Source organism: Nansenia antarctica (genome assembly GCF_963989245.1).
Source record: "Nansenia antarctica genome assembly, chromosome: 1".
In the NCBI taxonomy this organism is placed as follows: Eukaryota; Metazoa; Chordata; class Actinopteri; order Argentiniformes; family Microstomatidae; genus Nansenia; species Nansenia antarctica.
The window spans coordinates 105,129,489-105,141,988 of NC_137674.1; the positions used below are offsets into that span (position 1 = coordinate 105,129,489).

General features: G+C 49.2%; 1 protein-coding gene across 2 annotated transcripts in view; it reads right to left on the bottom strand.

The window, feature by feature from the left end:
* Positions 1-7,409: 7,409 nt before the first annotated feature.
* usp46 (ubiquitin specific peptidase 46) overlaps positions 7,410-12,500 on the bottom strand; it is a gene marked incomplete at both ends in the record, with an annotated part of 9,720 nt that continues 4,629 nt past the window's right edge. For both annotated transcript variants that reach the window (XM_080541529.1, XM_080541528.1), the window contains 6 exons: positions 7,410-7,511; positions 7,921-7,999; positions 8,341-8,538; positions 8,865-8,948; positions 9,215-9,291; positions 11,453-11,703. In XM_080541529.1, the coding sequence (XP_080397655.1) occupies positions 7,410-7,511; positions 7,921-7,999; positions 8,341-8,538; positions 8,865-8,948; positions 9,215-9,291; positions 11,453-11,703 (791 nt within the window). The remainder of the gene's footprint in view (positions 7,512-7,920; positions 8,000-8,340; positions 8,539-8,864; positions 8,949-9,214; positions 9,292-11,452; positions 11,704-12,500) is intronic.

The following is a 12,500-nucleotide window of genomic DNA, read 5'->3' on the forward strand; positions in this document are numbered from 1 at the left end:
CCTCTGAAACACATGTGTGAGAGAATGTAGCTTAAAATAAGTTACACTGTGCTCAGAAATAGGCCTTGAATGGGCACTTTGATGATTCAAATAGGCCTTGAATGGGAACATTTTGGTCAAGGTTGCTTTGTGTTGTGAAAATCCCTCTTTAAAAATAGCATGTAGATGTTTCAAACAATAAATTATAGTAGCATGTCCTCCTTTAGAATCTGGTACTGCCCGGTTCCAACTCATTAGAAGTGTCACTTTTGTTTTATTGTTTGCACTCATTTGTTTCAGTTCTCGGAAGAGGTTGCTTGCTATGATGACGCTGTTCCAGAACGTTCTAGGAAGCGCATTATCGCATTATTGGGATTTTTTGTAACCCTTCATGTTTCATAAGTGCTTCTTTAGTGCTCCTTTATTAGTGTGTGTCTGCGTGAGTGTCTGTGTGGTGTGTGTGTGTGTGCGTCTGTGTGTGTGTCCGTGTGGTGTGTGTGTGTGTGTGTCTGTGTGTGTGTGCGTGCCTGTGTGGTGTGTGTGTGTCTGTGTGTGTGTGTCTGTGTGTGCGTCTGCGTGTGTGTCCGTGTGGTGTGTGTGTCCGTGTATGTGTGTGTGTGTGTGCGTCTGTGTGTGTGTCCGTGTGGTGTGTGTGTGTCTGTGCGTCTGTGTGTGTATCCGTGTGGTGTGTGTGTGCGTCTGTCCGTGTGGTGTGTGTGTGTGTGTATACAGTATGTGTGGATATACGTGGGAGGCAGGCAGATCACTTCTGAGAAGGGTCTTGTGTCAGTGTGAGTCGTTCCATTGAAACAGGATGAAGAGGCCGCATGCCTCCCTCCGCCACCTACAGCTTTCATTATGTGTAGTTCCTCTCTGATGGTGCGGCTGCGTGACCAGACATTAACCCGGCCCCGGGGTCTTTCTTGCCTCGCCTCAAACCCACAGACGAGATCACACCAGAAGCCATTACTGAAGCGGGGGGGGGATGCGCCTCCATTCACTGGGCAATTACGGTCCTGTGGGGACGATCACAACACTGACAGTGAAATCCCACTGGATGGGGAGAGGAGAGCTCCGAGAATTTCTGGATTTATGCAATTATTCAATCAGTGACGTATTTCACAGCCCTTCTGACATTCATTAGCAGCTCTCTCTCGCTGCCAGAGAGCAAATTATGGCGATAATTATGATGATTATGTGTAATTAAAATAATGTTGCTGATGCAGAAGCCTCTTTTGAAGCTTGGCGCTGCAGCCGTGATGAGGGAGACCGGGAGAGCCTCAGAGCTCTGGCACGCTGGTGCGATACGCCCTCGTTGTAGCGGAGAGGCGGTTTGGAACGAACCGCGCTCTTGTGTAACCCGTGTCTGAGACCTTGTAAGCCTGGAAGTCTCGCTCAAACCACGAGGACAACCTTCTGGTTTCATGATAGAGTTTCCCTAGGTAAATTATACTTGCTAGCCCCTCCCTGCTTTGGCTGTCTTTGACCCCTGAGAGAGAACTAGAGGTGTGTGTGCGTGTCTGTGTTTGGACTACTGAGGATGAAGTCAGATAGCAACATAAGAAGCTCATAGCTCATCGTTAGTGGAATTCAAGAACATGGGTTACCTAACAGGTTCTCAGAGGTGGTTAACTCTTGAGGTGCTGGTGCACCTCATTGCGGGAACAATCTGCAGAGAACGTTTCAGTTGCTCTGGTTCCCTTAGGGCAGTTCAAACTTTTGACTGAGGACCTCTTTGTTGGATTTTTTTTTTTTTTTTCTTGATTGTGTTTTCTGATGTTGTAATTTTGCATGTGTATTATGTATTGTTGTAAACTGTGTGTATACAGGGCTCCCTTGTAAAAGAGGCCATGGTCTCATTGGGACTCACTGCTAAAATAAAGGTTACATAAATAGCTTCCTCCCTTCCCAGATGAGAATCAATGCCACCCAAGTGGATCGAATATGTTAAATATGTGCTTAAAAAGCAAACCGGTGTGACTCATAGATAGCCTTGTCCCCAGGCTATTACACACAGCAATATGCATTTAGTGAGTAAATTATTTGTCACGTGTATGTGTGTCCTGCTCCATGCACCATACTGGACTCTGCATTGCAGAGTCCAGCATGGTGCATGCAGTCTGCACTGTGTGTGTTTGTGTGTGTGTGTGTGTGTGTAGTCAGGTTGCACCAACATTACTGACTGCAGGGAAAATGGTAGAGAAGGGATGAGAGAGAGAGAGAGAGAGAGAGAGAGAGAGAGAGAGAGAGAGAGAGAGAGAGAGAGAGAGAGAAAGAAACAGAAGGGATATCTGAGGAGAGGTTGAGTAAGGAGAGAGGAGGGAGGGAGTGTTCCTGTGTGTCAGCAGTTTTCTTTCTCAGGGAGATAATTAAAGGGTTAAAGGTGATTAAGAGAGGAACACAACATCCACAGCGGTGAGGAAGGACACAGACAGACAGACACACACACACACACACACACACACACACACACACACGTCAATACCATCGAGTTTCATCCGTAAAGACAAACCGATGTTAGAGTGCAGACCTGTTCCACTTCCTCTTGATACATTCATTCATACTAGGACAAAAAAACAGGAGCAGGAAGTGCTGCCACGAGATCATTGTGTCATTGTGTCATTCAAGACACGGGAGTATGGATGAATCACAACAGCCTCTCCTCCCCTGGGAGGATGCTGAGGGAATAAAGCCGAGCGGAAGGTGACACAGCCTCACTCTGCCTCAGGCGCCTGGTCCTCCCTCTCTCTGTGACGTGTGGGCGTCTGTTGTCCCATTGACAGTGTGTGCCCTGGGGGCTGTAGGTAAGTGGGATACATACGCACACACACACGTGCCCACACAGACACCCAGACACACACACACGTGCCCACACAGACAGACAGACAGACACACACACACACACACACACGTGCGCACACACACAGATACATGCGCACACACACACACAAACATATACACTCACGCATGCACACACACTCACGTGCGCACACACAGACGCACACACACACATATACACTCACGCATGCACACACACTCATGTGCGCACAGTCACACACACGTGCTCACACACACGTACGCACACACACTCGATGGTAGAAGTAATCACCTTGAGGATGTAGACATTAACTGTGTGTGTGGGTGAAGGAGGTGAACACACACACATACATGCGCGCACACACACACACAGACACAGACATATACGCTCACGTGCGCACACACAGACGCACACACACACACGTGCTCACACACACGTACGCACACACACTCGACAGTAGAAGTAATCACCTTGAGGATGTAGACATTAACTGTGTGTGTGTGGGTGAAGGAGGTGAAGGGCTAGCACCTACTGAGAATGTATACTGAAGAAATGGAGAAGGACAGCATAGGAGGACAGAAGACACCTGTCTTCTAGGGAGGTGGAGAAGAGAGGTAGAAGAAAGGTGTCATGGGGTTTACAATGAAATACAGAATACACATTCAAATAGGGACATTTAGGGGTGCAAACGGTTGAGCCCCCAAAAAGACTAAACATTTTCTCTCACATGAAATAATGAAAAATTCACCTCAAAAAAATAATAAGTACGTATCAGTATTAGTATAGTATCAGTTTTAGTATCAGAAATCACAGTGTGTTCGTTGATACTCATTTTTATTGAACAGAGGAACAGGAAATCCCAAAATGACAGAGTTAGACAGTGGTTGTTTTGTTATTACCAAAGCTCATCACTAGTAAAGTGCACTTTCAGATGTACACACCAGAACTCATTGGGGCCGATAGTTCTCATAGTGCCTGAACACACACACACACACACACACACACACACACACACACACACACGATCCTTCTTATCGGATCAGAGGTTTGCTGCATCCCATTTCTTCACCCTTCAACCTGAAGTATGCACTTCAAATACACACTCCCCTCATATAGATTTAGATGACAACGGATTGGTGCACTAAGATCTCATGCTTCTGGGGGGGAGTGCACAAGTGCATACTTCAGGAGAAGGGTAGAGGAACGGGACACAGTAACAGCATGTTACAGTATACCCTACTCTCACACACTACGTAGACACTTCTGAGTCACACAGGTAGAACATTTGTCTCTGTTATTCATAAGACCAAATAAGAAGTGCAATGACAGAGCATCTCAGTGAGAGAGTGTGTGTGTGTGTGTGTGTGTATCAATGTTTTTGGAAGATCAGATCTTATAACGGTATAACTCCATCCATAGTCCGTTGATGTGACGCTTGTACAGATGTGGCTAGTGGTAGTTCTACTGTTGTTCTAGAAAGATCTGTCATGTAATGAATTCAAATCCAATGTGATTGACTGGCTGTGACATTGACTGACTGTGTGACTCATTATGTGATTGATTGGTTGATTGATTGTAAAACAGCACAGTATGTTCTCCAAGGGTTCCTTTTATTGTCGAGTTTAAGCTTAAATATTCTCTGTGAACTCTGGTTTCCTAGACCTAGATTAAGCCTAGTCATAGACTTAAAAACATTTTCAATGGAGAATCACGATTGAAAATATAACTTAGTCCCAAAAGTAAGCTTAATCTGTGTCTGGGAACTGCCACTTAAGTGTTTTAGCTTAGAATAAAAAATATAGGTTTCTTAGCAGTCTCTTATACATAATATATATGTACACATGAGAGAAAATAGTGCTCTGTAAGGTCATGTTGTGACTCAGGTTTGGCACGGACTCCTCCTCACTTTACCCAATTATTCAGACAGCAGAACACAGGCAGTTATCTCCCCCCCCCCCCAACACACACACACACACACACACACACACACACACACACACACACACAGTAAATTAGGATGCCTTAGGACAGTCCAAGTCTGGTCATTTCCCATTCAACTCCAGTAGAAGTGCTGATGTGGTTTTACTCTACAGTATAGTTGACTGGACCACAGTACTAGTCTAGTAGTGCCCTAAACCTTTGGGATGGTTCATGAGAATCCAGTCATGCGCATAACAACATAACAACGGGAGGAAAGTAAGTAAGTAAGTAAGTGGTAAAAACGCATAAACAAAGAGGACATCAATACGCCAACGTAGGAATGAACAGTATTGTGGGTATTCAGACAGCTGTGTCGCTGCAGAACCCTAAACATACTAGAAAAGGAACGTCAGAAGAATGAATGCAGTATGTAGACCGCGCACGCGCACGCACAGTCTGTGACGTGTCAAGCTACTCTCACTCCCCCAACAGAGCAATGCCACAGATTCAATTCCACACTCCACCTCCACCCACACAGTCAACATCACAACTCGAAGCAGAAATAAATAATAATAATAATAATAAATCAATAAATATCGTCTTCTTTTTCTTCTTCCAGTTACACAACAGGGGTTGTTTCTAATACAGGGATTAGAAGGGAGATAACCTAAAGCCTGGACTTTAGACTGACGATTTATCTGCCTGTCAGCGGCAGTGTGGTCAACCGTGGTTCAACCGTGGTCCAGACCCACAAACCTCCTTTAGAAAATCAACATGAAAGCAGGATTAAAAAAACCAGGCCAGGTCTGCCTTTGGTACAAGCGGGGGTCTACCAACCTCAGGCCGGTTTTGAGAAAGCTCTTTTAAGTAGCATTCCCCTTCACCAGACGACCCTACCGTGAGATGAACCGTTGTAAAAAAACAAACAAATCAATGTCTGCAGTTCTGACCTCTGAAACGACGCCACTCCTAAAATGAACACTGCTGGTCTAGGAGAGGAGAGGAGGGGAGGGGAGGGGAGAGGAGAGGAGAGGAGAGGAGGGGAGGGGAGGGGAGGGGAGGGGAAGGGAGGGGAGAGGGTGAGCCGTCTCAGATACAGTATTTACTTAAGCCACAGAAGCGTTGGGGGAAGCTGAGTCTGTCTCTGTGTGGAAGAGGCCTGTCCAGAACAGACAGACAGACAGACAGAGTTTCATCTACTTTTCTGTGGATCTAGAAGAACCTCTGCATGGTCCAGGTCATCAGACCGGATCAGTCCCAATAAGAGTCTAACCCTCACTATCTAGAAGAATCATGGGACATTGAAAATAACATGATGCAAAATCAGTATACACTCTCTGTCCTCTCTCACCTGGCTGGGTGTTTGTCCCCAGCACCAACCAACCGACTCATGCCATCCTCCTGGGTGTAAGACATAGGGCCCTATTATGCACTTCTTAACTTGCCGTTAGTGTTAATTAAGACGCACCGCCAGGTTAAGACCTACCCCCACCCTTATTATGCGCTTCATACGCGCTACTGCTATTATGCAGGTGTCGATAGGCGCCCACACATAAGACGTAAAACTCCCGTGCATATATTACTCATTGTGGGAGTGTTCATATGTTAATGAAGTGCACTAGGCGCCCCTGCTATTATGCGATCTGACTTTGCTCCTATCGCTAAGAAGTGGTTTGAAAAGTTCTTAAGTTTAGACTTCATGCACGTTTTGAAACACGAGCGCGCCTCCGCGGTTTGCGCATGCATGTGGGCACACATGAACACGCACGTGGCTCCACGGCAAGACGTCAATTACGGTCACAGTATAAATGCTTTATTTCAGAAGGGAGAGGCAGAGAAGCGCGCTGACCTCCTTCTCAGGACTTCCATAATAGCATAGCGCTAATGACTCAACGCAGCCGGTTCTTAAAGGGAATGGCACCTGGCACGCTGATTGGGTTGATTGAGAAGACGCCCAAAACACACCCATGACTAATTTCTTTGCTTAGCGCCGGGTTTTAGGCGCCCACTACAGCACGCATAATAGCAAAGTGGCCTTGACCACGCCTCCACGTCTTAAGTTTAGATCTACCGCCTCGTCTTATTGATGAAGTGCATAATAGGGCCCATAGACGCCTATCTATGGGCTGGGCATAGATTTCACAAACGATGATCATATCATCATGGGATAGCCTTGCTAAAAAGGCAAGGTGAACATAAACACGGATAGACAGATGATGCATCGTCTGTCCACAAGTCGTCTGGGTTTGTGGTTTGTGGTTCACGCACACACACGCACACACAAGCACGCACACGCACGCACACACACGCACACACACGCACACACACACACACACACACGCATGGGTTAGGTTGCTTGGTGCAGTTATTGATTCCTTGTTGTTGTGACTGTTTAGTGTTTTGTTCTAAAGTGCAGTCCAGATGCAGGTGACTTGAAGGGTAAAAAGCAAGTTCATCGTCTTCCCAGCATGCTGAGCGCAGGGAGAGAGAGAGGGGGGGGGGGGGGAGATTATGGGAAATTAAGTGCTGCAGGCAAACCCTCCCCCCCCCCAGGGCTGGCCCACAGGAGGAAGGAATGGTGTTGGCACAAGGTCTCAGACTGGTCTGGAGGAGGAGGGGAGGGGGGGTGTCAGTTAGGGTGAGGCTCAAGTCGTCGTCCTTCTCTCTCTCCCTCTCTCTCTGGCCTGCTCCATCACTCCCTGGACTGGTAGAACAGGATGTATCCAGACTCTGAGTTCTTGGAGATGTCTGAGGTCAGCCCGTAGAACTCCTCGATGGCCTGGGCGTCAATTTTCTGATTAACAAAACCAGAGAGAGAGAGAGAGGGGGAGGGAGAGAGAGAGGGGGGGGGGGAGAGAGAGAGGGGGGGAGGGAGAGGGAGAGAGGGGGGGGACGGGAGAGAGAGAGGGGGGGAGAGGGAGAGAGGGGGGGAGAGGGAGAGAGAGGGGGAGGGAGAGGGAGAGAGAGGGGGAGGGAGAGGGAGAGGGGGGGGAGGGAGAGAGAGAGAGAGAGGGGGGGACGCAGAGGGAGAGAGAGAGAGGAAGGGAGAGAAAGAGAGAAAGACAATCAGTAAATCAGTGAGTCAGAGAGAGAAAATAATGACACACACAATCAAACACACACACTGTAGGAGGCATCACTGCGACAGTAAACACTATTACAGATGACTAAGACAATGAGTACGAACACACACAGACACACACCTCCACAATGTCGTCATCAAACAGTAGCCAGAAGCCATGACTCTTCACAATGGTGATGTAGTGACCTCTGTTGGGTCCGCTGTCGGGAGAGAAACACAGCAACAAAGGAACCGGAAGTGAGCAGAAAGTGTGTGTGTGTGTGTGTGTGTGTGTGTGTGTGTGTGTGTGTGTGTGTGGCGTCAGTTTGGGAGGCAGAGAAATGTGTTTGCATCTGCATATGTGAGGTGTGTTTGTGTGTGTCTGTGTGTGTGTCTGTCTGTCTGTCTGTCTGTCTGTGTGTGTGTGTGTGTTTGTCTGTCTGTCTGTGTGTCTGTATCAGTCTGTTTGTCTGTGTCTGTCTGTGTCTGTCTGTGTGTGTCTGTGTGTGTCTGTGTGTGTCTGTCTGTGTGTCTGTGTGAGTGTGTGTGTGTGCGCGCCTACCTGCCACAGTGGACGACCACGGCCACCAGGTCGTACATGCGGTCCAGGTTGACGGCGTCCCCCGAGGTGTTGAAGAGGCGCAGCTCCAGGGGGAACACCACACGGTAGGACAGCTTGGTGTAGCGGTGCAGCTGCTCCATGTACTTGAACCTCTTCAGGTGCAGAGCCAGGATCATAGGCAGCTTCTTCACCCGCATGCTGGAGGGAGAGGACACACACGGCAGGGTCACACACACACGCCACACACACACACACACACACACACACACACACACACACACACACACACACACGGCACGGTCACACACACTCGGCATGGTCACACACACACACACACACAGGTGGCTAGAGAGGGCATGCACGCAAACACCCACATACACACGTGCACACATCTGTCTGCCACACACACACACATACATATACCCACACCGACACACACGGCAGGGTCACACACACACACACACACACACACACACACACACACACACACACACACACACACACACACACACACGGCTACTGACCGTTTCTGGGCCTCTTGTTTGCTGCAGCAGGCCTCACAGTAGTATTTGTATTCGCTGCACAAGGTCTCTGTGTTACTGAAGTCCCTGGGGGTCCCAACACACACACACACACACACACACACACACACACACACACACACACACACACACACACACAACAGAACCGGTCAGACAGACGCACTGCTGAGACCACAGAGACACCAGAACCGCTAGGTCCGGTCAACGGTTCGATGTGTTCTATTTCTACGACGAAGGGCACCTTGAGACTGGCCATGGTGAGGCAGGAGGCCTGTGGAAGACGGCCGGGGGGGGGGGGGGGTGGTAGGGGAGGGGGTGGTAAAGATGTTTACCTGAGACAGTGTGTTATGGACGTGTTCTGCTCCACGTCCACAGAGAGATCCAGGAAGTCCTCGTCTTTGCTGCTGACCTGTGGGTGAGGAACAGATGGAGAGACAGAGGCGTGTCAGAGGTGGGGGGGACTGGCACTTTCACTGAGTCACCGAGGCTGCACCTGCTGGACTGCACTTATATCCAGGGGTGCACATAACTTTTTGGGGCCAGTGCTCAGAGGAGCACCGAGGGATGCTGCTTGGTGCTCCCCGAGCTCGCGAGTCACGACCCGTCCCACAGGATGGATAAAAAAGGGATACATGGATAACTTATAGTAGCAAAACGACATTTATTCATAAATAAAGATGAACGTACAAATGATTGTGTGCAAAACTAAATAAACAAATGCAAAATCAAATGACTGCTCTTTAAGCATGAAAGTCTGTCAGACTCCTTTAAACACAATGAAATCAACTGACATCTCTTTAAGCACTGCTCTGTTCTGTAAACACTGAAATCAACTTTTCAACAAAAAGTTACAGCCTAAGCATTTATTTATGCTACAAGCTTAATCATCTTCATCACTGCTCTCTTGACTGCTGTTAATACTGTCCTCAATTTATTTCAACCATGGTAGAGGATGTTGTAGGGCAGGCTATCACTTTAAATAGCTCATTATTTTGATTGTGCAACAAAGTCATTTTTTTTCTTTTTTCTAATAGAATTCCCAACCATATCCTGGGTCAGGGGTCTATGTGCGATAATGAAGCTGTAAAACAAACGTCTGAACGTTTGAAAGCTTCAGAGAAAAGAAACGTGAAGTCCCTTGGTGTTGTTTTTCCTTTTAGCGACGAGTCGTTCGGGACGGAATTTTCACGTGGCGGCGCCGCGGCGTGATAACCGTGCGATACGCGATACGCGGAATGAAAGTACGATTTACGATACTTTCCGAATGTTTTCGTGAGGGGAGTCGCCGTGGTCGTCGTCGGTCGACTGTTGTGATGGATTACTCGTCGGGGACGGCAAATAGTTACTTAGTGGGGCTTGCAGTGATGCAGCAGTCAGCAGTCAGCAGTTGGATTTTGAGGAAGTAAATTCCTCTCCCAGCGCTTCCAGCTGTTGGTGCGCAAGAGCGCGTTCATGCGGCTGATCTGCCGCGCAGGATGCATATTGGCGACGCATGCGCACTGGCGCACCAGTTATGTGCACCCCTGCTTATATCGCACTTATATTGCGCCTACGTGGCATTGCCATTGTCTTGTGAGGAAAAGTACCTTTAGCGTGGTGCAGAGGGTTGTTCAGGGTCATCCCTCCCTCCCTCTCTCCCTCCCTCCTCTCTGAGCACAATGCCTCCGGCGTCACAGAGAGAGGAGTGTGCGTGGCTGTTTAGAGTGTCTCTCTCTCTCTCAGAGCTCAGTATCTCCTGTCCTCAGGGAGCTAATCCCTCAGAGGACAATGCTCCTTCAGTCTGTCAGAGGGGACTACGTTATCTGAGGGTGCGGAGGGACACCAGGTCATGGAGGAGGAGGGTGGTGGTGGTGGTGGTGGTGGTGGAGGAACATCAGCCTTGACTGTGTATATAGGCACAGCATTGGCAACACTGCTGACGACACCACACATCAGCAGGGTTGGGGGCCGTTACCGTTTCGATTCAGACTCAGGACGTTAGCCGAAATTCTAGTTCCGATTCTAAACCTCCCCTCGTCAAAAAAGCACGGAGAACAGTTGGAACACACTTTCTAAATTACTTCCAGAGAACATGTGTGTGTGTGGGGGGGTGGGGGCACTTAGTGGCACAGCACGTAACACCACGTAACCGCGTTCCTGGTTCAATTTCCACACTCGACTCAATCCTGCATGTCATCCCTCCTCTCTCTCTCACCCACCCTTCCTGTCGATCTCTACTGTCTCTATCCTCCTCTCTCTCACCCATCCTTCCTGTCAATCTCCACTGTCTCTATCCTCCTCTCTCTCACCCACCCTTCCTGTCAATCTCTACTGTCTCTATCCTCCTCTCTCTCACCCAGCCTTCCTGTCGATCTCCACTGTCTCTATCCTCCTCTCTCTCACCCATCCTTCCTGTCAATCTCTACTGTCTCTATCCTCCTCTCTCTCACCCATCCTTCCTGTCGATCTCTACTGTCTCAATAAAGCAGAAACGCCCCCCCCAAAAAGTAAAAAACAACAACCACCACATAGCGGTAGGTTGTCCGCTCCATCGCTCCCGTACGGACCCAGAGGCCCAACCTTCCACCTACCGTCTCGCAGTTGAGGCAGCGCGTCTCGTTGGTCAGCGTGCCCTGGAAGATGTCGTGCACCCAGGTGGGCTCCGTGGTCTTGTTGTTGTTCTCCGGGGGCTCCGCGTCGCCGCCGCCGGCCGTGCCGTTGTTCTTCAGCCGTCCGTTCTGCTTCTCCTGCTTCTTCTCCTCCTGCAGGATGTCCGCCACTGTGTTCAGCAGGTAGTTGAGGAACTCGTGGGCGTCCTGCTGCATGTAGTTGTCGAACAGGTCTGAAGGAAGGGGGGGGGGGGGGGGGGCGGGGGGGGACAGAGAGGCCCAGGCTGTTACTAGAGGGGGAAATAATGTGTGTGTGTGGGGGGGCAGGGGCTTGACGCGGAGGAGGAGGAGGAGGAGGAGGAGTGCGAGTCACGTTCAAAGAAATCACCTATACAACACTCCTATACAACAGTGTGCAACCGCACATACACTCATATAGCCTACCATCAGATATGTGTGAGAAAAGTGAAAGCGGAGAGGAGGCTGAGACGGGGGGGAGAGAGAGAGAGAGAGAGAGAGAGAGAGAGGGGCAGCTGACCGAACCCCCCAGTCCCCAAACAGAGATCTGCATTGTCCATTCATCTGTAGACAGCTTCCTGGAGTCAAACCGCCGAGAGAACAATCGGCCTCTATTCCGGTTCCACGCTCTGGACGACCTTCCCGCCAACACACACCTGCCCTTCACCCCGCTGTACCTTCACCTGTTCCACCGCTCCTCCAACACACACACACACACACACACACACACACACACACACACTCCCTGTCGGCAGCACGACCCTCTATCATACACACCTCTCGCAAGAGCGCTAGACACCTGCGACTGTGTGCTGCTCATTAAAACAATGGGTTTTTATCACAGGTGGAGAAATCGGTATCAGCACCAGGGTTGCCAGATAAGATTGACAATTTCCAGCCTAACCACAGTCTAAAAACCACTAAATCCACCAAAAACTAGCACAAAAGCTATATTGTCAGAAAACCGCTAATTACTATTGGGCAGGTGCCCATCTCCTGCCCCCTAAACTGT